At 41.4% G+C, this 26535-nt stretch overlaps 1 protein-coding gene across 3 annotated transcripts in view; it reads right to left on the reverse strand.

Moving 5' to 3' along the window:
* SYNE2 (spectrin repeat containing nuclear envelope protein 2) overlaps positions 1 to 26535 on the reverse strand; it is a 156149-nt gene that overhangs the window by 61452 nt on the left and 68162 nt on the right. For all 3 annotated transcript variants that reach the window (XM_015630686.2, XM_015630685.2, XM_015630687.3), the window contains exons 56-75: positions 25248 to 25388; positions 24729 to 24911; positions 24182 to 24319; positions 22947 to 23132; positions 21844 to 21966; positions 20145 to 20327; positions 16240 to 16365; positions 13715 to 13903; positions 13098 to 13172; positions 11959 to 12078; positions 11102 to 11203; positions 9310 to 9522; positions 7402 to 7569; positions 6321 to 6440; positions 5279 to 5391; positions 4497 to 4638; positions 3460 to 3591; positions 2730 to 2882; positions 2268 to 2477; positions 1026 to 1127 (exon numbers count right to left, since the gene is read on the reverse strand). In XM_015630686.2, the coding sequence (XP_015486172.1) occupies positions 1026 to 1127; positions 2268 to 2477; positions 2730 to 2882; positions 3460 to 3591; positions 4497 to 4638; positions 5279 to 5391; positions 6321 to 6440; positions 7402 to 7569; positions 9310 to 9522; positions 11102 to 11203; positions 11959 to 12078; positions 13098 to 13172; positions 13715 to 13903; positions 16240 to 16365; positions 20145 to 20327; positions 21844 to 21966; positions 22947 to 23132; positions 24182 to 24319; positions 24729 to 24911; positions 25248 to 25388 (2919 nt within the window). The remainder of the gene's footprint in view (positions 1 to 1025; positions 1128 to 2267; positions 2478 to 2729; positions 2883 to 3459; positions 3592 to 4496; positions 4639 to 5278; positions 5392 to 6320; positions 6441 to 7401; positions 7570 to 9309; positions 9523 to 11101; positions 11204 to 11958; positions 12079 to 13097; positions 13173 to 13714; positions 13904 to 16239; positions 16366 to 20144; positions 20328 to 21843; positions 21967 to 22946; positions 23133 to 24181; positions 24320 to 24728; positions 24912 to 25247; positions 25389 to 26535) is intronic.

Genomic DNA, 26535 nt, shown 5'->3' on the forward strand with positions numbered 1-26535 from the left:
CATTATCACTAGCAGTGCAGTAAATCCAGTGGCTGGATCCCTCCTGTGCCAACACTTCACAAAATCCAATGAGCTAATAATCTAAATGGACAAAACATGGCATAACTTACTGTGTTCACACAGCACAGCCAAGAAGGGAATTCAGGTCTTGTGTCTCAGGTCAACATTCAACATGCCTTTCCATTTACTAATTCAAGTGCAGCCATGAAAATTAATCATGTAGTCAGAAAACAGTTTTTTCTTATGAATCAGAAGTACTCAAGGACTGAGACAGGATCCTTCTGAAGGAAGGAAAGCTATGTACTTCTGTCATTCCTTTCCCAAGAGTGGTTACCTAACACAATATAGCCAGTCCTTGCTAGGGAATTCAGCAGGGAACACAGCTCTCAGTCTGGCAGAAAATTATGCCTGTAAGCAAGGTTATGAGTCTGTAACAAACCAGCTTCAGAATACCTTCCTCTGCTTTGGTAATAAATAGGTAAATGGCCAATGGCCATTCTTAGGAGGATATGCAGTCTGTTAATTTTTAATTTTCTGCTAATCCCAATAAAGGTCAAAGAAAATAGCTTCACTGGTCAAATTCCATATGATGAAGTGCTCATAAATGCTGCATGAGAAGACAGAAATACCAGAGTCCTATTCCCACAAAAAAAAAAAAAAAAAAAAAAAAAAAAAAAAAAAAATTAGCTTGACATAAGAAAAGGCATAATGTATAGCTCTTTTTCTTCCTTGCCATAGTATGGGGTGTATTTGCTCTGGGAGGTTGTGGAGAGACTGGTTCCTCCACTCCAATCACTAAAATGTCTGGAATTAGGTCCAAGTATGGATTGGGGTGTAGTAAAAAAAAATGGAAAAGGGGTGGTGGTGAATGCAGCAAATACTGAACTCTCTCATTCTCTCCTTTTCTCATTTTAAAATCCTAAGTTAGACTCAAACTTTAGAAAATATGAAACTTCACAAATTGCAGAAAATTGGAAGTAATAGCTAATGCTGTAAAAACTCTCATTTCCTTCAAATAAAATTACCTGAAGCTGTTCAGAAACATTATGTCCATGTAGTTCATTCAAGCATTGTTGCAGAGCAGCTTTTTTCTCAGTTAACTGATCATAGAGTAGCCTGGTTTGATTCTGCAAAAGAAACAAACATCAGAAATAAATCATATGACAGGAGTATAGTAATGCCCAGAAAAAACTACACAGTAAACAAAATTATTACCTCCTTAAGTAAAAAAAAAAAACAAACAAAAAACAAACAAGAAAGAAAGAAAGAACCAACACCAAAATAAAGCACTTGTATTATGGGCTTAAAGCAGTAATTGGACAAAGGAAATTCTGAGTCTGGGTAGTGTATAAGAAGCAGATTACTCTGTCACAGTGATCCTCTGTGACTGTAAAAATCTGGGAAACTGGTAAGAGAATCAAATTATTTTCTTCTGAAAATAGGAAAATGAGCCCATTACTGGGGACTGATGGAGCTCTATGGATTCTGCATAAGTAAACATTGCAAGACTAGTTCTGTGGCTGTTTGGAGACAACATCCCAGTGTTCTTCAAAGGAGCTGCTTTATTATTCAGCAGTAAAAGGCCAGGATTACTTGCAGATGATGAGCACACTGGAGTTTTGCTGGACATTGCAAACTATATGTCAAAGACCAGACTCTTCCTTCCTTAGTTCTGACTAAACACCTGATCTGAATATTTTCCAGCAATAGTAGATGTAGCCCATCACAAGAACCTAAAGAAAAGCTTCTCACAATCTGCTTTTCCAATAAAGAACAAAAGAAGGAAAATTTGTGAAACTGTGGCTTCTGCTTCTGTGGCACAAAATCTAAAGGAACAGTAAATGCAGTGGGGTCAAATCAACCTCCAATACATTACCAAAAATAGCCTAGTGTCAGACATGGCACCACAAGGGAGGAAGTCTGCCTTTCCTGAGGACACAGCAGATGAAAGAATATATGAAAGAATATATGAAACCATCCTTGGCCTAGTCCCTACACACAGAAACTTGCTTTAGCCTGCAGCTCAGTCTGCATGGGATGCCAGGTCACTTCCATACTTTCTGCATGCAAATTTTCTACTGTGATCCAGGCCTCTGCAGCACTGCAGACAGCAAAATTAATCTGCTTCTTGAGAGGCCAAGACAAGTTTTTAAGTAGTGAAAAAAGAAAGCCCATTAGAGGTTGCTCGTCTGTAACCCAAACGCATTAACACTGACAAGCCTAACAGGTGCTGTGAAAAACAAGGTGTGCATTTGGCAGTGGAGTACCAGGTAATTGCTATTATGATCCAGCCCAGCTTTCATGGAGCTGCTCCTTGAGGCAGTGGCAGCCTGAGTTTGTTCCAGCCGCGCCTGCAAGTTGTTAAAGCACTCGCAGAACACATCTGTGCTCCCACCAGCGCAGCTGATGGACTTCAGGAGATCATCCTTTTTATCACTCAGATCAGCATGAAGTTTTTGCAGCTCCACAGACAGAGTCTAAAGGGTTGAAAGAAAAACCATATGAGTGAAAATGGTGTATGCAAGGACTCTTCCCTGTAAGAGGCAGCAGGGCTCCAACTGGTAATTGTTAAAAGCAACAGGCCCAAATCTGTGCAATACAAAATAGTTTGGCAGCATTATTCCTGAAAAATGCCAGCAGAACAGAGAGGAAATATATGGCCATATATATTCTGCTGTAACAGAAATCCACTGGGGTTTCTCCTTGCCTGGAGGATCTGGGGCAGTTACCTCATAGAGAGCCTGCTGCACAGCTGCCTCTTCAGTGGAGAGCACGGAGGTGTTCAGCATCTCCTCCATGTTATTCAAACACCGGCTGATTGCCAGAAGTAGCTCAAACAACTTTCTGTCCAAATTGGAAGAGACTTCCTCTGCCACATTATCCTGGGTAAATGCAAGCCAGTTTTCAGTGCTTTCATCCAAGGCATGGCTAAGATGCATTCACTCATATAAGGTTAGTTATACTAGTAAGTTAGTATTGCTCAGCCAATACTAAAATGGAATTAATGAAATACTGAGGGACAGACCTGGATATATGCATGAAACATTCAGAACTGTAGGGCCAAAGCTGAGACAATGACCCTTTATGTACTGGACAGTGGCTGTGCTCTTACATGCCTCCTATTTCAGGCATGAGCACAAGAAGTTTGTCTTATCAGCTCCAATCCTGCAGATTTACTGAAATCATTCACAGGCTCCTTGCTTTATACAGTTTGAGGATTTTTACCCACACTAGCAAACTTTTGGCTTTAGGTAGAAGTATTGTAGTGGAAACTTGGAATGTTTCCTGTTAAAATCCTCAGCTTATTTCTACAGTACAGTCCATACCCAACACAAAAGCTCACTACAGTGAATGCCATTTGCAATAATATGATTACTGGCTGTTTCCCGGTGTCCAAACAGTGCTTTGTGTCTAGAACCCCTGGGGGTTTTTGCAATGCTTAGGACATGCCATTTTTACCTGTGCATGCACCACATTTGCTTCCTGGCTCAGGTCTCCCAGCTGGACAGTGTAAGTTTTCAGCTCTTCCACAGTTGGGGTTCCTGCACCTGAGAATGTGCCTCGAGGCAACATGTTCATCTTTGCTGTGATCTAACATTTGGAAAAAGAACACTGCAATTACAAGAGCAGCTCAAATGAAGACAGGCTATGGGCAACAAAATAACACTCCTGTCAAAAAGCATTAAAAGATTCAAGGTACTGATATAAAGCACCTGGATAGCAGGGTTCCCTTTTCACTGGCAGAAGTTGGGCAGGCTGTGCCCTGATGGGAGCTTGATTGAAAAAGGAGCCTCTGATTCCCAGCTTTATGGTCTACAGCTGTAGTGTGGGTTAAGGCAACCCTACTGCCCACTGCAGGGTAAGTCTTGCCTGAAGAAGAGCTGATTCTCACCCTTTTACATGTCTAATATTCTTCCATGTATTGCAGCAATTTCAGGCAACAGAAAATCTAATAATTCTAATTTAGTATGAACAAAATTGTTAATACCAGGAATGATAGTTTTATCCAAGCAATAAAAGTCTCTGCAGTCTGTTCAGAACATACAGCTCAAACTCTGCTTTTGATGTGTGAGAATGAGAACACTGTGCCGAATGGCAGAACAAAATTTAAGCCAGAGATTTGCTTTGACCAAAATGTTCCCACTTGTGGGAACTGAGATTTCACCCACATCCACGGGAATCAGCTGTGAGCTTGCTGGGTAACTCCCTTCGTTCTCTTGAAAGAAGTAAGCAGATAACATCTACTCTGAACATTAACCACAGGGATTCACCTAAGTGCTCCCACACTCTACTTAGCAGTCACTACCTCACACACATGATTTACCTCAAAGTAAAATTAAAAGACAATTATGGAAACACTATGCAGCAGCAATCTCCCCTGGAGAACCCTTGCACAATTTCAGATATCTGATGGAGGGCCACATGTTACTATGACACAGAAAGATACACTAATTGCCATCTACACTATCAGAGTGTTTTATGGAACTTAAACAAACCTGAGGTTCCACAAGCTGGCAGGGAGGAGATTTCATCTTTGATGACAGCTCCTGTTGTAAATATTGCCATTTATTACCCATGTGATCCTTAGGAGCTAAGGTGGCATCAGCCTGCTTGCTCTTTGAGTCAGATTCTCCATTGCTGTATTGAGAATACATTGTTAGAATGACAATTACTGAAGCAGAGTGAGTAAAACTAGGTTTCTTGTACAAGATTAGTTTCTCTTGCTCCTGCCTCAGAAGCAAAGCAAAACCAAGTGCATATATGATTATTAATCCAAGCTTTGATAGACTTGTTTGGACTTTCCCCTTCACATGAAATATGCCAGGAGCCTGCTGGCAGCCTCCACCTCTGAAATGACCACATGGGGAGCACAGTCCCGCAGGAAGTCTTGGTTCCATGCTGGAAGGTGCCTGATGCCCATGTCCCCTTTTTCAAAGCTGCTGCCCTTACACTGGCTGGGTGTGTCTGTACAGCCGTGGCTGTGAGCAGAGCACCCAACCTGACTACAGACAGGCCTGATTTAGCTCATGGCAGGTGTCAGTCCCACCTGTTAGTGAGATCCTAAACTCTGGACCCAGCCCAGTATCAAACAGGCTGTCCCATAAATGAGCCTCCATTTCTCTGGACTGCTGATGGCAGAAATCCCCAAGCTTCTGCCATTTTTCTTCTAAAGGCACACAGAACCAAAGAACAGAACCAGGGGTGCCACTGCAAGGCTTCAGCAGATTTATGCACTTTTACATCATTGAGCCTGGTGACTGATTGTGTTATTCTGTACCTGGACTCTGATTGTGGAGTCACGCTGTCCTCAAGCTGTGGCTGCATTTTTTCCACACACGACTCAATAAAGTCAATGAGGCTTTTCTGCTCAGCTGCTTTTAATTTCAGGTCCTGTGCACAGAGAATAGCATGAGCAATTACATGAACTGTAATAATCTGAAATGATGATTGTGCTTTTCCAATCACATTTTATGTGAAATCATTTAGTAAAGAAAAAAAAACAAACTACATCTGTCAGAATAAAATGCAGTTTATGTATAAACATGAATTTACAGAACAAGCCATTTTCTGCAAATATGCATTTTTATGGAATACATTTCTACCTGAGCTACAGTTTTAAAAGCAAAGCCCAACCAGAAATGAATTACATATAGAAACTTAAACAACACTGACTGCAATCCTTACATAAAGAAATAGGCAAGGGAAAATGGGGATTTGCTCAAATACGAGTTCAAGTTCCATTAGTTAAAAGGAGAGTGTTGAGTGAAAAGTGAGCAATTCTAGCAACTCTAGCTGGACCACTTTCTCCAGCTCTTTTCCTATAGCAAGAAAAAGGCAAAAGTTAATTTACAGTTAGCAAAATAGAAGTAATTTTCAGAGCACAGAACATGACAGAATTTTCATATTGTGTTAACAACCTTAAAAGTGTTAGCCCATGGGAATGGGCTAACTAAAGTTCACAAAACTTTAGTTTCAAACTTACCTTCAAAACCAGTATCAGTGTGTAGACTCAGATTTCATAATACATCAGTGTTTTAAAGCTAGGACTCTTGCCTTGCTTCACGGTGATTCAGATGGCATCACCCACCCCTCCAATCTCCTAGCTTGATATTACTAAAACTTTTGGACAAGGGATTTTAGGGGTGAGGCCTCTCTCCATCTTGACAAACTCCCCAAATCCCGGAGGAAATGGGTAGCTGAAACCTACCCCTGACAGAGTTGATCCCACAGGGAAACTGCAGCAGCTCTAAGTGCAGCTGCCCCCAGCCCACAGGGGATGTGGAGCTGCCTGGCCCCTGGATGGCATGAGAATTAATTACCTGTGGCTGCTGGAGCCCATTGTGCCAGGGCTGTTGGGCAAGGGGCAGCTGGGATGTGCTGAAACCATCTGAGTGCAGGATCTCCAGGGGCTCTGGGTCAATCCTCTCCCTGCTGGGAACCTGTAAAGGGAGACCTGTTGTGGGAAGGCTTCCAGGCCTGACAAGCCAGCAGAATCCCACAGTTGCATCTTGGGGAAAGGGCAAAAGCAGAGCTGCCTTGGACTTACCACACACAGAATCAGCAGCACATGAAACACAGCTGCTACTTTTGCAAAGATTTTTGTCCAGTTGAATTTACTAAAATTTTTAATATCCTAACCATTCTAACCTTCTGCCAAGGTCCTCACATGTCCCAAGTTGCTTTGCTTTCTTTTCTTTTCCTACCAGCAGATTAGGTGATACTAACCCTCCCTTCTTTTTGTTTGACCAAAGTACAGGGATGTGCATTTATGCTTATAAATTTGGTCACACACCTGGATTTTAAATCTGTCTGTGCTCACAGAAGTAATTCAACACAAGCCTTTACCACTGCTAATTCACACCAGAGGGACTGTGGCTGCTCTTAAACAAACACATCAGGTGGGCTTCTCTGATCCCTCACACAACAGAGAGGGAATGAGCTCTGAAGCCAGGAGTTACAATCTCACCCACTGGGAAACTCAGCAAAGACTGTGCAGCTGTGGTGCAGGAGAGCTGACAGAATTACTGCATTTAAGCATTCTTCAAAGAGAAAATTACTAAAAGGCTTCTCTGCTGTGATACTGTCACAGACAAACATCATGGCCTTTGGAGGCATTTAAAACCAAACCCTAAGTCCTTTTCCTGTGCTCTTAGCAAAATGCTGACCTCTGTCACCAAGCACTTAAAGCAGAAAAGATGCTGTTCAGAGACTCTTTAAAAATCCACTACTTGTTGCAAACTACAAGTAATTATACAGCGCTGTAAAGTAGAATAATGGCAACTCTGACATTTCTCCCTTCCTTGCTTCACACAGTGAGCTCTAACTGTTTTTCTGCAACCACAGGCCATTAAAGCACCAGGACTCTCAACTCTTGCCCTGCACAACACTCATATGATTTACCTGTTCTTCACTGTACTTGTCTTGAAGCATCATCTGGACATTTTCCAAATTGCGCTTCACCTCCTTCAGCTTCAGGGAAAGAGCCTCTGTCTTTTGTTGGTAGTCTGCACTATCTCCACAATCTTCCAGTAAAGAAAGGACCTTTTGTTCAATCTCTGATAACCTCACCTAGAAGGGACAGCAGATAATTACTCATTCTCAGAAGTGCAACATTCCTTTTCTGACAACATTCTGAAGTCAATGCTCACACCTCCCCTGCCTGAAAAGAAGAGAAACATGCAGGGGAAAAAAGAGAAATAGCTGCAATCCCCCTAGATTTTCTCCAGTGTAGTAATTTTATTCTGGACAATTAAATTAATTTTATACAGAGTTAGTCCTAAAACTGTTTCAAGCAAGAGCATCTGCAGGAGGTTATCTTAACTCAGATACCAAGTAATAAAAGAGGACAGCAGAAATGGCAGACTCCATTTGAATGCAACCAAGAAGACAACACACCTCAGTGTGGGAGAAAGAGGCAATGCACACACAGCTCACATCACTCTTTGGGAGGAATGATGCTGAACTACCAACACATAGGAACGTTTTCACGTGTCAGCCAGGCCATTGTGAACTGTTGGGATCTGATTTTTGATCCAAGCTGCTGTGAATCAAAGTGCATCCCTGCATACTTTAAACTCATGTTTTTAAGGTGACCATGGAGAAAGGTACCATGACACAACTGCGAAGTAATCAACTGCAATAAATTAATTACTTTACACCATACACCCATACCTAGAGACTGTTTCTACCATTCTGTGTGAATTTTTCTCTGTAGATCTTGACGAGGTTAGAGAACCCTCTTTCACTGGCCAAGTTCATGTCTTAACATTGAGCCACACTGTTTGAAGCCAACAGGAATTCAGCCTGCTTGTTCTCAGCAGCTGGAGCTGCCCTGGTGAAGCCCGTGCTGGCAGGAACCCTGAACAGGATCCAGACACAGCCAGCTACTCAGGATCCTAATTCCCACAAAGTTCAGCACCTGAGCACTTGGCTGAATCACAGCCTAAACCCAGGGGCACTCCAATTAAAAACAACCACCCAAACCACCAACAAAACAGCTGTTTTTGTCTCTCAGTAATTTAAAATGGGGACAATTTTGGTATTGGCTCCTTTATTGTGAGTGAAATTTGTTGCTCTGGGCAGGCTCAGTGCTTGAAGCAAACTGGCACACCAGACTGGCACGGTGGGGAGCCTCAGCCCTGTTTTAATCTGCACATGCTGCATGCCAGGGCTCCCTCCCACCCAGCCCCTTGTGCCAGTCCTGTTTTCCTCCTCCCATTTTCACCAGCAGGTACCACCCACTCCTTTTGTTCGGCTGCTGTGGGGGCAAGAGGCTGTCCTAGGTGCAGGCAATAGGTAAAAACATCACCACTGCTCACTAAGGGTTAGGGGGAAAGCCACTATTTTTCTGTGACAGGAGTTTATGGGAAAGACTGAAAAAGTAGAACTTAGCAGCGTGGAAGCTTTCTTAGCCCAGTCTTTTAAATCATTCTGACAAGCAGAAAGTGAAAATGTCAGAAGAAAAAAAAAAATGTTCTTTTGTTTCTAGCTGATCAGGACCAATGAAAAATTGCCTTTTAATAGAGGATTCAAACTATACTCAGCCATGGTTTTGAAAATAATCCAAATCAAACCAAAGCTTTACATATACTCCAGAATTCTACCTAAATCCCCTGGACGCACACAGAACCCTAAAACCAGACGTTTTAACCAAACCCTGGAAAATCTGAAGCTGGTGCCCAGCAGTCACCTGTTCTGTGCACAGAGTGAGGAGCTGCTGGAGCAGGAGAGGCAGCAGGCAGAGCTGTTCTGCAGACACACCCCAGGGAAGGGGACTGGGGGATGGCAGCAGCAATGTCACCACCTTACCTGGCAATCAGCAAGCTGCGGCTCCACCATCTGCTGCCTTTGTGGGGTCTGAGGGTCTGACCTCAGGGACATTTTAGTTTTGTCTAGCCATTGTTCCAGCTCTGCCACCTGGGCCTGGCACACCAGGAGGATGGATTCTGGCTCGAGCCTGGCTCCATCCAGCGCTGTCGGCGAGCCCAGGGTGGCGTTGGGGACTGGAGGCGGCTGGTGGCTCTGGAGCAAAGCACATCAAAGCAGCCTGGTGAGCGACCTGCTTTTGTAATTTCCCTCCCCTCCCCTTTCCAGTGAGAGATGATTAACTTCCACACTCACAGAGCCCCAAAACAACTCTGTTGCCGTGTTCCCACACTTGGTGGGGGGGGAAAAAAAACACAAACCAAGAAGAAAAAAAGGAAAGAAAGGGAAACTCAGCAGGCAGGTGATCCAGGATCTGGTGTAACAGGTTTCCAGGCAGCAATTTGCATCTGCAGGGATCTACCTGGGCACAGCAGCTATACCTGAGCGCACAGGAAGTGATGACTCACCATTAAGCTGCTCTCCCCTGAGGAGAGGTGTTTTTCTGTGGGAGTTACACACAAAAGCAATGCAGCTGGAAGCTGCAGAACAAGCTCTTGGACAACGCTTACAAGCTACTCATGTGCGTTCAGTTGCAGCAGTTAAATATACTTTACTTGGGATCTAGGTCACACAATAAAAACATGGTGTATTTTTAAAGACATCTTGTGCAATTCTTCTTAAATGCACTCCTTGAAGAAGCAATACTGCATTGCACATGTCCATAACAAAAGTCCAAAGTACTTGGAGATAAAGAGCAGTGACTTGGAAGGCTGCACAGGTCTGTATGTGCCTCCACACATGCAAACACACTGGTACTTAGTAAGTAAATGAAGCATAACACCACAAGAACAGAGCTACCTGAATGCTCCCGTGGCTCCAGAGCACACAGTCATGCAACTGAGATGGCCAGTGCTAGTGCACAAGCTTCATATTTAAATGAGATTTTGGCAGAAAAAAAAAGAGAGCCAAAATGCATTGTTCCAGCTATCAGTGTCATCACAGAATGATAGAATAGTTTGGCTAGGAAGGAGCCAATGGTCATCTAGTTCCAAGCCCCCTGCCACAGGATACTGAAAAAAATTTCTTCACTGAAAGAGTTGTCAGGAATTGGAACAGGCTGCCCAGGGAAGTGGTGGAATCAGCATCCCTGAAGTGTTCAAAGAATGTGTAGATGTGGGACTTAGAAATATGGTTTAGTGCTGAACATAGTGGTGCTGGGTTAATGGTGGGACTCTGATCCTGGAGGTGTCTTCCAACCTTAACAATTCCAGGATTCTGCAATGCTAAAAGCTGAAGCTGCTCTGCCATCAGACTGCTGCTCCTGACCTTCCTGGAGCACTCATGCCACCATACACTTTTGTATTTAACCTACTGCCTTCTCTTAGGCTTTGCATGTCTTCCACAGAGCAGCAACACATGTCAGGCTCCTTAATTCCTCCTCTAACTACCATTTAAAATTTCTGTGGTTGATGGAACCCCTCCATTCATGCCTGTCTGAATGACAGCAGCTTCTCTGCTGAAAATACTCCCTAGAAAATTGTACTTTTAAGTAGCAATTGAAAATTTATCACCCAGAGCACAAATATGAAGAGGCCCACAAAGGGTTACAAGTATCACACCACATCATACTGCAGCAAACTCCAGTAGCAAAACCACAATGTACCAGGGCCTCTGCCCACTAGGTAAGTCATAAAATTCACTCAGGAGGTCACCTTGTTCACTCCTTCAAACTCACCATAGCCAGACTGCCTGTGCCAGGACCTTCAGTGCCCTCCAAAGTTTGTGGAGATGTTTCTTCATCATGTTTACTGTGTGATTCAGTTATAACATCCTCATCCTGGAGAGAGAAAGGCAGCAGTGGAAATATTTCTTATCTTCCATACAGATGTGCAGTAGTGGAGATGTGGCACTCTGGCACCTGGTTTAGTGGAGGACCTGGCAGTGTTTATGGCTGGACTCGATCTTAAAGGTCTTTTCCAACCTAAATGACTTTCTGATTCTATGATCCGCTGCCTTGTTGTGCTACAGAAGCCTGAAAGAGCAGCAACCACTCAACCTATTGTGGTCCTGGCCCAAGAATATTCATAGACAGCAATTTTGTTATGCCTTCTGATATACAGAAATGAACAACTGCAGCTGTGACAACATTACTGAGGCACCATGAAGTACAGAACAGAAAGGCACCACAACTGTAGCTGATTGAGTGTCCTAGACACTAATTTTCACATGCACAAAGAGAATCTCTTCCACAAATCATATCCCACATTTTTAGAGCCTTTCCAAGAATCAGTGAAACAAATTGCTTCTACTAAATGTACATTTCTACCTTTGGGGCTTTTGTGAAGCTAAAAGGGATGGCAATCATTGAATCATTTAGACTGGAAAAATGCTTAAGGTCACTGACACGAACCAATATCTACAACAGAAAAAGAGGTTCTATATGGCAAGATTTAGTGTGAGATGGAAGATATGAGTATGGCCACCTTGTCCTGCAGTCCTACAGTTCTCTTGCATTGCAGGCTTCAGCAATACTTAGGACTTTTCCACAAAGATGAGTTCCCATCTCCACAGAGATAAAGCTGAGTGCATTACCTGAACAATGCCATCTGACAAGGTACCAGAAGACCAGGAGGTTGCACTGTCTTCCTTGAGTCTTCCATCATCTCTTTCTGAAGGCCAAAAGGTTGCATCTTTCTCTGTGGCTGTGCTTCCCTTTTAAAGCAGTAACAGCTCAGCTTTAGTTTGTGACCAGGAAGCTCAGATACTCCTCCAGGCAATGTAAAGCACTGCAAGCTTCTAATAACACTTTGCTCTATTTCTGCCTTGTTTATCTATCTGTATTTATGTTTCCCAAGTCCCACCCCTCTTCTTGCTCTATAGCTCTGCTGTAAGATGGATGGCAGCTGGATGACACTGATAATGTTCTTTAGAAACTGCAGAATATTCTCATGTTTTTACAATATTAAACAAAAGACATAAAAAACCTCAAACTAACAACCACCAAACCAACAAGAAGACACTATCTATATTTCTCCTGTCCTGTCCCCTAAAAAGTCCTACATATAAAGAAAATTGCAGCAGTGAGGGTGAAGAGTGAGAAACCCTGAACCTGACGTGCTTGGATCAATAGTGAGGCACAAGCTCTCCAAGCTGTTTGGACTTCTTTGCACTGTCTTGCCACAGAGTTTTTTCCCAAAAGCAATTAGTTCTGCTCCTGTGCAGTTCACCTGGGCATTCAGACCCCTCAGATTCAGAGCAGCTTGTAGGGCAGCATCCCCCAGTTTCTCCCAATCTCCCAGAAATCTCTTCTATCTGAACTTCACTCCCAATAGTCTAATCACACCTTTTTTACTTAAATTCAAAGATACAAATAAATTTTGTTGTTTCTTTTATATTTTGGCATTTCAGAGGTTAATTCTTTCTGACACCCACTTCCACATGGAAACATTGCTATTTAAGGCCATATTTTGCCATTACCACTTCCATAAAGGGGGCATTATTAAATAGGCAATCCCACCAAAAGCAGGATTACACCTCACAGAACAAGATGCTGTGTCATATTGGGACCAGAATATTGGTACATGGGCTTGACTGTAATTCCTTTGTATCCTGGAGTGATAACAGATATTTTAAGTTGTTCTGAAATATTTTTTCACATTTTTCATAATTTCTCCTTTACCAAAATCTTCTTACATACACAGTTGTATATATATAAAATGCACTGGACTCACCTTGCTGTGTAAAGAACATTCTTCTGATTCTTCATCTAAGGAAGGTAGAAGAGATATCACTCCTCTTTTTTTCAACTACAAAAATACACACAGAAAGACAACACAATTAATCATGGCAAGAACAGCAGAAGCCTCTTCACTTCTGCCTGTAAACCAAAACAAATTTACCACTTGAGATCCACTTTTGGAGAAGCATTGAACATCTGGCAACCTACATTAAAGTGGCTGAAATCTGCAGGTTCTAAGCACCTCTGAAAATTGGGACTTGAGGCTGTTAGGTTTCAACAGCACAGCTACAAAAGGGGTAAATTTCATTTTGCCTCATGAAAATAATTTATTGAAAATCCCAGAACAACTGACTATCAACAAAACTACACATGGAACATTTTGCTGTTGATTGATGCCAACTTCATGTCAAAAGAGAAAAAAGCTAAGAACCAGAGGCACACCTACCTTCTCCTAGACATGCCTCACACTCAGTCCTTCTGAACACAAAGGGGAGGAGAGACAGTATTGATTCACAGGGCAGGGGTGCTCCTCTCTCACATGCCACTCCTCCAGGAGCAGCAAGGGTTATTTACCTCCCCTCTTTGGCCCTCAGGTGAGTGATCACTTACCTGCTGACCAGAAACATCAGTCCCAATCAGGTCACTCTGTACAGAGGCTGGAGGTTCATCTGCTGCTTCAGGCACTTCTTGCTGTAGGCGCTGGTGAAGCTCAGACATGGAATTCTTCATCCCGGTAAGGAAATCTTCCTTTCTTTGGCACAGCTTTATGATTTCTTCTTTTACAGCTTCCATCTCTCCCTAAGGACCAACAACATCTATAAGCATCTGTTTTTCTTATTTAACCAAACAGCAATGTAACAGATGACACTAGGGATGCATCTTACTGGTACTGGGGCTACTTCCCCCCTTTCCTTTTTCTGGGCTTTGGGACAGTTCCCCATGGTCACTGCAGGAGATGTGAGGTACACACAAACCAACAGAACAGATTCAGCTCAGGACAGCACTTGCCACTTGTGATGCAGAACTAAGTAGTGGGAAAGGAAATGTGGCAGGCTGGAACAATTCTAACTAGGTCCTGCATATCCATGAGAATACCAGCTTCCTCCAGGACAAAGGGAATGCAGATGGGTTACATTACTCCGTGTGTCAGAGCAGGGCATCTTACTTCCAACTGCCTTCCCTGGCAGCCTGACACTGCACACTTGGGAAAGCCCTGAGGAGGGCAAAGACAGCAAATGAGGGTAGCTCAGGGCTCAGTCTTTGGTGAAGCTGGCCCAAAGGAAACAAACCACTTGGTGGGTGTTGGGGATGTGGCTAGGGCCAAAATTAACCCGTGACTTTGAATGTGATACTGGGAGAAATGGACCCCAACAAAGCTTAAGGAAAATATTTAATGTTCCACAGAGACTAAATAATAACTCAAGTAACAGCACTAACAGGGGGAAATAAATCTGTCTTTGTCTCCTTCTTGGCCATAACTATTGCTCCAGCCAGTGTTCTGCCCTAAGAGGTTTTTCTTAGGGCTTTCCCTACCACCCAGCCTCCAGGTGAACCAAGAAACCCCAGCAAATAACAGAGTAAGACAGAACATGGAAAGAATTGCCCTACTCCCTTCATTACTGAAAGTGCTAAAGCTCTTTGAAGCATTGTTACTTGCTCAGAAGACTGAAATCTGACTAAATATCCCTTTGCACACTGGGCTCAGCTGATCAGAGCAAGCTTTGATGCCAGGCTTGAAGTGAGAACAGCGCTGGCTCCACACCATGCTCTGTCATTAGTGATGTTATGCAAGTAATAATCTGTGGCAGATGAAAGCAGTGAGACTGCTGGACCTGTCTCCTCTACAGCTTCTGTTCATAGCTCCAGGGTGGCAGCATTACAGGAAAGGCGGAGGAGGAACTCCAGCAAATTTTCAGAGGACATGGGAACTCTGCTCTGACAATGCTTTTTTCCTTTTGTACACTCAAAACCACAAGATAAAATCATCCAAAGGTAAAGGAAGGAAAACATCATTGAAATGAAGAAACAGTCATCCATTACAATTTGGCATGTTTTTATGTACATCCACTAGGAACAGTATATCTACTTATTTCACTACAGGAGACTTGCCAGCATAGATTTGCCAGATATTTTGCAAACTTAATTAGCCATAACCTCCTCAGAAACCAAATCTTTCTTAAAATCGCTTCTTTTTCTGCAGTCCCTCAGTAAGATGGGCGATTCCGCTGCCCACTTCTATTCATGCAATGCTGTATCTGCCAAGTTTTCTGCTAAAACAAGAACTATTAAACATAAAACCCTACACTCAGAGACAAAAACAAGGAAGAATCAGGAAATGAGTCATGCTGAGCACTACATCAAGCCACCAACATCCAACCAGCTGACAGCAGAGCAGCTATGTACTTAGGAGCCTACTGAGTGATTATAGTTATTAGGCAAGTACAATGTAAGTGTATTAACTTTACTGTGACTGACTGGAAAAAACTGAACATTTCAGAGGCACTTTATAAATAGTTATTACATTTAATTAGAAATTTCCTGATTTCTGCAGTGCTATCTTTAAAACACATCTTATTTTTGCATTAAGAAAAACAATTCATCCATTACAGAAAGCAGCTGACTGTAGAGAGAAAAGCAACACATGTTTACCAGTGATAAAAACACAGTGTGGCAGTGAGGAAAGGAGTCTAATGAATCTAACCCTAACCAGAATATCCATAAGTAGCACTGCATGACCAGTCATCAGAAGGAGACTCAGTTCTCTCCTCAGGCACTATCCCAAGCTGCCACCTCAGGAAAATTAGCAGGATGCTAAGCACAGGTAAGCTCTCAGTGCTGCATATTGTTTCAGCAAAACAGCTGTTGTGAAAACAGCACCCAGTTTTTCTTCCAGGTTGATACGGGTACAAATGACACATCAAAATCAGTAAAGGAGTATACTGTGAAAGATATACCCAACTTGCAAAGTAATATTAATTGTAATTAATTGCATGGTCACACTATGGCATTCAATTGTCTGCTTGACTGTGGTGGAGAAGGGGAGAACACCAGTATTTCTTGGTGCTCTACATCATCATGATTAGTGTTAGTCAGGATAAGGAAGACTCGTGAGAGAGGAAAATAATGAAACCCACCTCTGGACAAGGAGTCTTCTGAGCCTGTGGCTGATCTTCATGTGATATTTCGACCAAATGGTTCTTTAGGAGTTGTTTCAACTTTTCAATTTCTTCCTCACATTCTTCTGTTTTCTTTACAGTTTCCTGTGAAATAGCAATCTCCATAAATAATTTTGAAATAAGGAGTACATAAACAAACAAGTTAGTAAGAAAACCAAGTTGAACTGAAGAGTACTGAAGCTTCCTTTGTACCTGCAGTTATGTGTAACAGAATCTGTGTTTGCTCTGCTAACTTTGCACAACCCATCCCTCACTAAGTTTATTATTCACTTGCTGAAGACAAACAAGCTGCTCTACCCACAAGTTGAAGTACGGTGGAGTCTTCTGTCTAGGAGCTCCAGAGCAGAACTATGAATTTGGCTATCGAATGGAAATGGAGCAGATTTCATCACATTCATTACAATTTAGAAAAGGTTGTGAAAAAGAGAGAAAATAAAGGGTTTCATATCAAGCAGAAAGCCCAACTGGTTTTTACTGCTGCTCAAGTCCTTACTGCCAGCTAGTTCTGCACTGACCAAGAATGAAGTGTGCTGTGCACCAGGAAAACACTGCAGCTTAGAGGAGAACCCAACCACACTGTCCAACTGTTTGAATACTTCCAATAAAAGTGATAAGCATCCCCACCACGTGAACTTTTCCTGTTTACATGGCTTATAGGAAAACATATTATATATTATTAACAGCCAAATTCAATTTTACTCATTTGACAGTGACAGCAAAATCTCATTGCAACCCCCAGGCTTTGCTGTTCATGCAGAGATGGGCAATCTCCTCACACACTCATATTTGTCAGTCACAGCCTGTCATGATGTCTCAGGTCATTAAGAAACTGTCATATCTACAAGTCAGAATATCTTGTGAAAACACTGAATAGGCACAGCACTTGGTGGCTCTGTTTCTGGACCCACAGGCTAAGAAGCAAAAATGTCAAAGGATTGTTCCTCAGGTGCCTGCAAAAGGTAATAAAGGAACAGTGAAGTCAACAGGCTTGATCCTACAGTGCTGACAGCAGCACCTGAATGACCCAACAGGTCAAAGATCTCACTGCAAAGTGTTCACAGACTCTGCCTTTCAGAGCAGGGTCTCTCCTACTATGAACAGCAACAGTGCCATTTCTTCAGTCACTTCTTCACAGCAGCACCCCCTCTCAAGAAAATGCAGGCTAATAAAGTTCTAAATAACCATTATTATTTTACAGGTCTTAAAAGTGAGAAGAAACTATTTTCCTCATTTAGAAAAGAAAGGCAATTTGAAGGGGAAGATATTTGTGGCCTATATTCTTAATGTCACAGGCAAAGAATCAGAGAAGAAAGAAAAAGGAATAGGTGATCTTTGCTCAGCTTTAATGAGAAAGTAAAAGAAGACCTCCTACAAGGAAGATTCTCTTATTCACACCTTCAACTCCATATGAATAGGACTACGTAGTAATAAATTGAGTCCTACCTCAAATTTACTTGACTAACTAAAGAGTCTGAATATTTCATACACAGTCTCCAATGTATCCTGTCATGGACCAATATGTGAATATAGTCACTTACCTGAAGACAATTAATTTGTTTCTGCCTTCTACTCAGAGACAAGAAAATCTGATTCTATCCTTTATCCAGTGTAACAAATTAAGCCATATATGTGGGACTGAATTTATTCCTACAAGTGCTGCCTTTCTTTCGAGTTATTTCCTGGTTAACAGTTGCTCCTTACTTTTCATATTGCATTGGTAGCTGCAGAAGACCTACCCATGGAAAAGGCCCACCTACCCACAGTGTATTTGTTTTGGAAGAGCTTAGTGAAAATGAGGTCAGTTAATCATCAAATATGCAAATAATACCACTCTCTTGCACTGAAAGCCAGTAGAAGCAGATGTGGCTTCCAAACCTTCCTCCTGATGACGTTATTTAGGTGTGAAACTTAGGCCATAATAAAAAAACAGAGGGCAACATTCAACAGAGAACTAAGTCACTTAAACTCCACTCCCAGAGCATTTTCAATACCTGTTACAGGCTTTGTTTCTGACTTACTGCTTCAGGTGTTACAATGCAACTTAATTATACAAAAGTTACTCTGCAATATTCCATTGCCTCATCCATAGCAAAATATGGGTGAACTCATCCAAAGATTAATCCCTGGGGGAAAAGAAATGTATATATTTGTACAGGAAGCTTGGCTCCCATTTGCTTTCCTCTGTAGCAGGATTCTTACCACCTTTTTAATGCAGCACTCAAAATGCCACAGTTTAATGGCTTTATCCTTTGTTACACCTTAGCTGGTGCTAGACTTGTATTGTAGTACTGCTGCTTTCAACCCATTCAACTCCACTGGAAAATCTATTTTGCACAGTTTGATACACTAGCTGCCAAGAATTGCAATTTTTCCAATCTGTTTTCTCACAAAGAAATTTCATTCAGCTACAGATTGTTGGGTGTCTACAAGATAAAGGCAAATGCTGAGCAAAAAAAGGTCACAGCTTTACAAAAAGGATAAAAATCTAAAATCTGAGTTAATACTGCACAAAAACCAGTTACAAGTGTCATGACAACAACTGATAATTGGAAAGCACCTTGTTTCTGATGCTTTGAAAGTATTTTGAAAATTCTCCATTATTTGATCTGGCAACTCAGGAAAAGGTACATTTTACCACATCCATTTTTTGGACACAAGAAGCTGTATGGACTTAAAAAAAAACCAACAAAACCAACAAAAACCAAACTCTAGGGTTTATACAAATGTTATATAGTCACTGCTTTTATCCAACTCCAAGCATGCCCTAGTCATGTGGCATGTTTGAGTTTTTCTCTGTGTTCTGCTCTTAATTTCACAAAGTGCAAATCAAAAATGGACATTCGTGTTTTAGCTGTCACTTGTCTGCCTGGCCCCTGAAGTGCCCAGTTAGATGTTTTAAAGCATTCTGCTTTACCCTATTAGCTTAGGAAAACCAAATCAGCAAAGATAATGTAACATTTTTCTAGGTGCTGTCAGCATCCTGCCAAGAAATGGATGGGTCACACGAGAACTTGAATTCCTCTGCTGCCGTGGGAACCTGTGTTACCAAACTCCAGATTTCCTCCAGCCTGAGCAATGGAGCATGACCAGGTCCTGAATTAAAACTTCCCTGAGCTGGTACAACCACATTTCTCAGTGAAGTGCTGCAGGTTTGCAGACTTCCTTCAGGTTTGGAGGTGTTCCATGACTCTCCCTGCCCAATTAACACTTTCTGACCCACCAGCATTGCCTTCTCCTGTTGCTGTTTCCCTTCTGTTTCCACAGCTGGCCTGGCCAACAGCATCTCCAAGACCCCTGTCACACACTGGCCTGCCTCAAAACTGTGAATTAACCACAACACAGCTGTAGGGAATGGGCACTTTCCTGGCTCACTGATTTGGATTAGTAAAAAGACCTTCTGCTGTTAGCAGTTGCTATCTAATGGCTGTCAACAAGAATTTCCATGGTCAAGGTGAGTTTCAGGAGCTGAAGATGTGAGCACCTGCATCTAACACTGGACTTGAATCCCCATTGCAAATCTGGGGCATGGAACACCTGAGCCTTCACTCCTACAGTATTTTGTCAGCTGTGAGCGAATTGGAAAACTGAAATGTATGTCAAGACTATGCAGTGTGCTTTGTTGCAGGATCAAATTAAATAGGTAAAAAAAACCAACAAAAAAACAACAAAAAACCAAAAAAACCACCCCAGAACAAAAAAAAAAAAATCCCCAAATCATTACACAGAAGACACAATAGGTGTAACTACATGGCTGCAAAAGCAATACTGTTTAAAGATCAGAATTACTTTTAAAAAAAAGGTGGTTCAGATGACTGAAAAAAAAAAAACCAAAATAAAAAATCAAAATAAAAATATTCAATTACCTCCAGTAGCTCATTTTGTTCCTTGGTAATTTTTTCTAATTTCTTCAATTCTCTCAAGAGTTGTCTTGCTCTTTGGAAGACTGAGAAAGGTTGCATTTTCAGCCCTGGCACCTGAAGAGCATCTTCATAGGACTGTATACGAACAATAGTTTTCTGCATGGGACCAACATGCTCAAGTATAACCTGTCAGGATAGAACAGAGATGATGGATGTGATACTGAGTTAGAAAAATCAACACCATAAGTTTATATTACACTAATAATGAGCAAAAGCTCTCTTTGGTGAGTTTCCCATTTAACAAGGAAGAAATTTTAATCCCCACATGGGCCACTCATTTAGGAGTCAGACTATGATCCTTGTGGGTCCCTTAGAATATTCTGTAATTCTTGTTCTTGGAACCAAGTGAAAATCCACAGTGAGGTTGTCTAAAGCAAGACAAAGATGTAAGTTTATTTACAATACTGTTTTTTCTGCATATACAAAGTTTGCACAGTGACAAAAAAAGGCTCACATTCAGATTAGTTGCTATTTACTAAGCAGCTCATTTCAAAGCAGAACATCATTGGCAGTGAAGACATTTAAAGTGGTGCAAATTCTTTGATGTCAGTGTAGGCAAACTCTGGGTTTTGTCTTTTGTCCAGCAAACCAATCATTTTATGATGGTCCTAAAAGCAGTGTTATCAACAGAGATGAGATAATGAATCAAGATGGAAGTCAGCAGAAACCCCTGAAGATGGCTCTCCTGTCAAGGACAGCATTTCATATCACAATACTTGCAGTGAATGCACAGTTTACAACCACCTTGATCAGTCTGGGATGAACAGAAATGTGCAGTTTCATAGCACACTGCATGCTTTGTGGAAGACTCTGATCAATTTATGAAGACAAAATGGCAATAGCAACTTGTAACTTCTTGGTTCTCCTTAAGAAATATCAAATCCTACTGGAACCTCATTCAGCAGGGGACTCCAGAATTAAAAAATACTATAAATACAAACCACCTACAGGCCTTTTAATTACTAACATTTTTGTTAAACTCCCTCTCAAAAAGATACTGTTTTAAAATGCCCTAGTGGAAATAGAGATGCTTATTCTCTCATTCATAACCAGACTGTATCAGGATTTTTTTGCACTATCCAGGCTTTGATTTACAGTAAGGAAGTGGGTGAACATTATTTTCCAGAAGAAATATTACTGTAGTTTTTCCATGTAATGTAGTTATTACAAGCTGCATGGTTTTGTTACGAGAGTTACCCTGCTATGAGAGGTATGATGACATTTTTATTTCTCACCTGAAACTGAACCCATACTTTTTGTATTTTAGGGAGATAACACTGTTGACTGTATGTATATGGTGTGAAATAAAACAATCATCTGCTAAATTTTGCCTCCATTTTTGGAAGAACAAGGCCTAATTTTCTAACTTCCATTTGGTGCCAAGTGGAGTGGTGTGCAGCAAGTATCTCTTGAAAATCAGGCCATAAACTTCCCAAAAAATGGAGATCTCAAAAGTGGCAGCTATGCCTGACATGTGCTGAAGCTACACCCTCGAGTTCTCTGGGGGCATATTCTCAACAGTGCTTTAATTTCAAGTGTTTTGTGTTCAAACCACGACTGTGCTCCTTGAAAAGGTCTCTCACTCTCACCTCAGGGTTTACATTGATCAGGAAAAAAAGCCTATGTGTGAGTTTTCACAGACCTGTCCATGTTTAAGTTGGTCTTTAGGAGAAAATTCTAACAGATCTTTTGATGACAGGATTGTCTTCATTTCTGCAACATCCTTCTCAAACACTTTCACGTGAGATTCGATGGCATCCAACTCCTAGATTTTGGGAGCAAAAATAGTATTTGTAGATAGCCCAAGTACCAAAGCCAACTTGCATTTCTGTCTTTCACTTAAATTTAAAAAGAAATACTGAAAAATGAGTGCAGCATATGCAGGATATACTAATGGTGCTATTGCTCACAAGGCTAGTTATTATAAATTACTTTTAGTCATAACTTCTAAAGGAATTAAGTATTCAAGATCATCTGGTCTGTTTTAAACCCTAAATACAGAACTGAAACATCCTTAAAAATTCACATTATAAATCACCAGACAGTTTTCCAGGGGTGATAGTTATCAGAATAGGAAAGTGCTGTAATTACACTGTTGCAGCTTTCAGTAGGAAGAGACTTGTGTCAGATGGAAAAGGAATCCCCAGACAGCTGTTTGTGAACTCTCACAGAGACAGTCACAGTAGATTAGGCTGAAAGGGACTTTGAAAGGTCTCTGGTACCCATCAAACCAGGGCACTTGGGGTCTGATCCTGTTGATATTTGGGTATCTCTTGAGGTGGGACTATTACCCCTGATCTAGTGTTTGACCAATTTCACTGCAAAAAAAAATAAAAGTGAATCTTTCCTACTATGTAGATGTAATTTCCTTTGTTACTTGACTTGAGTTCTGTTAGTGCTCATCTTTTTTCTGAATACCCCAAGAAGAGCCTGGCCCAATCCTGTCTGTAATCTCCCATCATGTAACAGCAAACAGCAGCAATATCAACCTCTCACCCCCAAGCTTCTCTGTGCTGAACCAACCCAGGCTCTCAGCCTTTCCTCCTACATCCTGTGCTAATCCTGAACTTTACAGCTTAATTAGTTACCAAATGCCTTCTGATGGTTTGTTTCCAAACAATTTCCTCACTTGGCACACCTACAGAAACCAGCACGACACCCTGTTTTCCATGCAGGTGATAAAATCTGCATTTCCTAACCTATGATGAAGCTCTGATAAAAGGCTTTTGGATCACCCAGACTCACATCAGCCACATGCAGGATTTGTGGAAGGATCTCTGCTATCTCATGCTGTAAAGTTGCTACTTGAACATCCATTTCATTCAGCTGCTGCATTACACTCTCAGTTTCAAAGACAGGTGACAGCTCCTTCAGCTCCATGAAGATACCTTGCAGAAGACTTTGCTTTTGTTCTGAGTCTTCCAAAGCCATCTGGAGACAAAACAGGAGCTTAGTACAAAATAGGAGCTTATACATCTCTGCTGAACATTATAGTTAAAAAGGAAAGGATTTAAAAGGAACAAAATGCTCCAAAAAATATCAGGCCAGTTATGTGTGATGTGAAATCTCCTCCCCTGCAATGAACTGGTTGAGTTTTTGGATTAACTGCAGTGAACACTGCCATGAAGAACAGTGAGTGCTACAAGAAATGCACATGATCCATTTGTCTGGGTGGTGTGTGAAGGAAAGGACTGAATGCACCTTTCCACCCTAATGCAAGCCCAGAGTGCATTTCCAAATCCACTCGTTTCACAGCCCAGGAAAACAAAACATTCCATTTCACAAACACAGGAGACAATAAGCTTTTGCCACAGAAAACATCCATGGCTTTTGGAAATCACATTCTCCCCATTGTGGCTACATGCTTTTGTAATGTATCACCTACTTCCTGTCAAGAATTCTTACTACAGAAGTCTATTTAGAACACAAACTTTCTCACTTGCTCTAAGCCAAAGAGTGGATGTATAGAAAACTCGAATTTTAAGTACAAAATTACCTAATATTTTTTTTGGCACTGGACCTTGATTGAATGTTTCAAAAACATTCAATTTTTGAAATTACCAATCAGAATTATCTTCAAGAAACAGTGAGCACAGCCTTCCAAACCACAACTCGCTTCAATGTTTCCATCTAACACACAGACATCAAAAAAATAGCATTTTGCCTTTTTGGCACATGTACAATATGGAAAGAATCCTATATATACAGGCAGTAAAAACTGACCATAGCCACTCAGCAGGGTTACAGAAGACAATCACACATTTCTGGAAGTTATACAACAGTTCAGGATCTGCAGAAGATAGGTATGTCCAGCACCAAAAAACATCTATATTTCATGAATGTCAACTATAACTACTTTTTACTTAAAAAATTTACTGAAAATGGTAAATTACTTATGTCAGTAACAATTAAGAATGGAAAACTGCATCTGCACATAGCTGCAAGTGCTAACAGGAGCATTTACCTGCATCAACTCTTACCTGGAGCTCATCAGTATGCTTGTGTAAGCTTTTTGCAGAGTCGTGCTGAGCATCAGCTCTTAGCAAACTGTTGGTGCTTTCTATCCAATCTTTCACATTCTTCAAGTGCTCCTCATATTCTTCCATCTTGTTGGTGGCCTAGGAAGTGATAGAATTTTACAGAAAGCCACAAGTTAGTTGCTTCATTGTGCAAGATAAATGCATCTATGAACAAGATTAAAAGAAAACAGGATGCATTTGTACTATGGTCAGTTAAATTAGCATGGTGAAATAAAAACCATTTTTCTGAAACAGTTTCACGATTTCAGGCTACCCCCTCTCACCAAAGTCACTGTGGTGCTTGCATGTTTACATTTCATGGGGGCACTGCTGCAATTTATACAGCAATGGCCACTGCCTGTTAGCAGAGTCTGAGAAAACCACCTCAACACCCACCCAGGGCAAGAACTCCCCACACAAACCTCAACCATGGCTTGAACCAGTCCTTTTTTCATAGGAATTTTTTTGTAGGATTGGATTTTTAGAGAAGTGATCCATTTGCACCCACCTTGTTGAGAATGGCAGTTCTGCGCTCAGCACGCTGTGAGACCTGCTGGTACTGCTGCAGGGGGGCCACCAGGATATCCATCAACTCCTGAGCCTGGCACGAGTTCTGCTCCACTATATCCTGCACTTCTGCATCCAGCTCATTGAGTTTGTAATGCCAAAGGTCCAGCATATCCCAAATTTGCTGCATGTGGAGAGAAGGGAAATGAAAAAAAAAGGTCAGGCTCAAAGATATCAGCAGCCTTATTTGTTCTTGATGTGGGACATGAATTGCAAAGGTTTCAGAACTGGTATGATGACAACAGAACACTTTGTATCTACATGTGTGATTCACAGTTGAAAAAAACATGGATTTTCCTGTGAGAAAGAATTGATAAATATTCACCAGCTAAATGCTTGCTCATATTTCTCTTCTACAGACATAAAATGAATGGAAGAGCACTTTATGCTATAAACCAGGCACTGTAAAAACAACCAAAAATCTTTTAACACCCGCAGATTATTTTTTTGGCAAGTTTACCTTCTGAACTTCTTTGGCTTTTCCAATGTTTTCACTCTTCTGTTGTAACATCTTTTCAATAGCTTGAAGGCCATTGTTAATAGTTTCTGCTTTTCTTTTCAGCACATACTGAGGAGAGTTCTGCAAGATTTCAGAGCTAACCTGCCACAGCAAAGAGAAAACAATTGGGCAGATTACAAAGATCTGCTTTCTGTGCACCACCTTACCAAAAATATTCCAATTCTTTTTGTTTCTCTTGACAAGTCAGTTAAAAACACTGGAATTGAACTACACTTGCAGGACAAAGCATTAACGTGAGCAGGTTCAACATCTACATGTTGTTCATTTATTTGTTCTCATTAAAAAATGCCTGGCTGAGAAAAGCAACCCCTGGGGAAACAAGCACAGAGGCACTGCAGCTCCCTGGGTGCTTTTCTTCACCCTGCTCTCATCTCTAACAGAGGCTGCATGGTGGGAAGGGTCACATTTGGATTTATGTGTGGATTTTTGGATTTATGCTGTAAGAAACCCAGAATGACACCTTTATCTCTCAGTGGACAGCTGGGACTTCCATGTAACAAATAAGGGAATATCAAAGTGCATCAATGCACAGAAAATGTCTCAATGTAAACTTGGAGATTTATCACTAAAACAAAAAGCTCTGAGGAACTTAATTTCACTCTGCAGGACTACACAGAAATGAAAAATTGGTGCAGTGGAGGGCCTGATTTTCTGTGTAAAGAGAAAAACTCTCAAAGCTGAAGTTGAGTAATATCCTGAGCACAGGACTGAGCAACACAGCATAAGCCACCAGGTTACTCCAGAGTGGATAGAGCGCAGGGAGTGAGAAAAGTCCTTGATCTTGCCCAAAAGTGACATCTTTTCTCACTAAATCCTGCTGGCTGCCAGGGTCAGCCAAGCACCTGAAAATAGTGGTAAATTCTTTGTGTGCAGCAACCCTAGGATTTAGGGGGCAAATGCACACTGGACAGTTTCATGCTGCCTTAATGCCAAATATTTTTAATTTAATAATTACTTTAGTTTGAAGCTCCTAGTACTGAAATACTTTATCCTTGTTGTGGGATGAGGAATTAAGACCATTTTTAGTTAATAAATTATCTACTAATTTCTTAACTTTATTAACATAATTTCTAGATTCCAACACAACCTCTCTAAAAAGTACCCACAGTACAATGTTGTATTGATAAAATTTCATTTTATATCTATAAATATAAATAAAATATCTATAGAAAGAACTAGAGGGCTCCTCTGAAATACTTCTACTTACACCACAAAACCTGTGAAGTCA

Source organism: Parus major, chromosome 5, assembly GCF_001522545.3.
Source record: "Parus major isolate Abel chromosome 5, Parus_major1.1, whole genome shotgun sequence".
NCBI lineage: Eukaryota > Metazoa > Chordata > Aves > Passeriformes > Paridae > Parus > Parus major.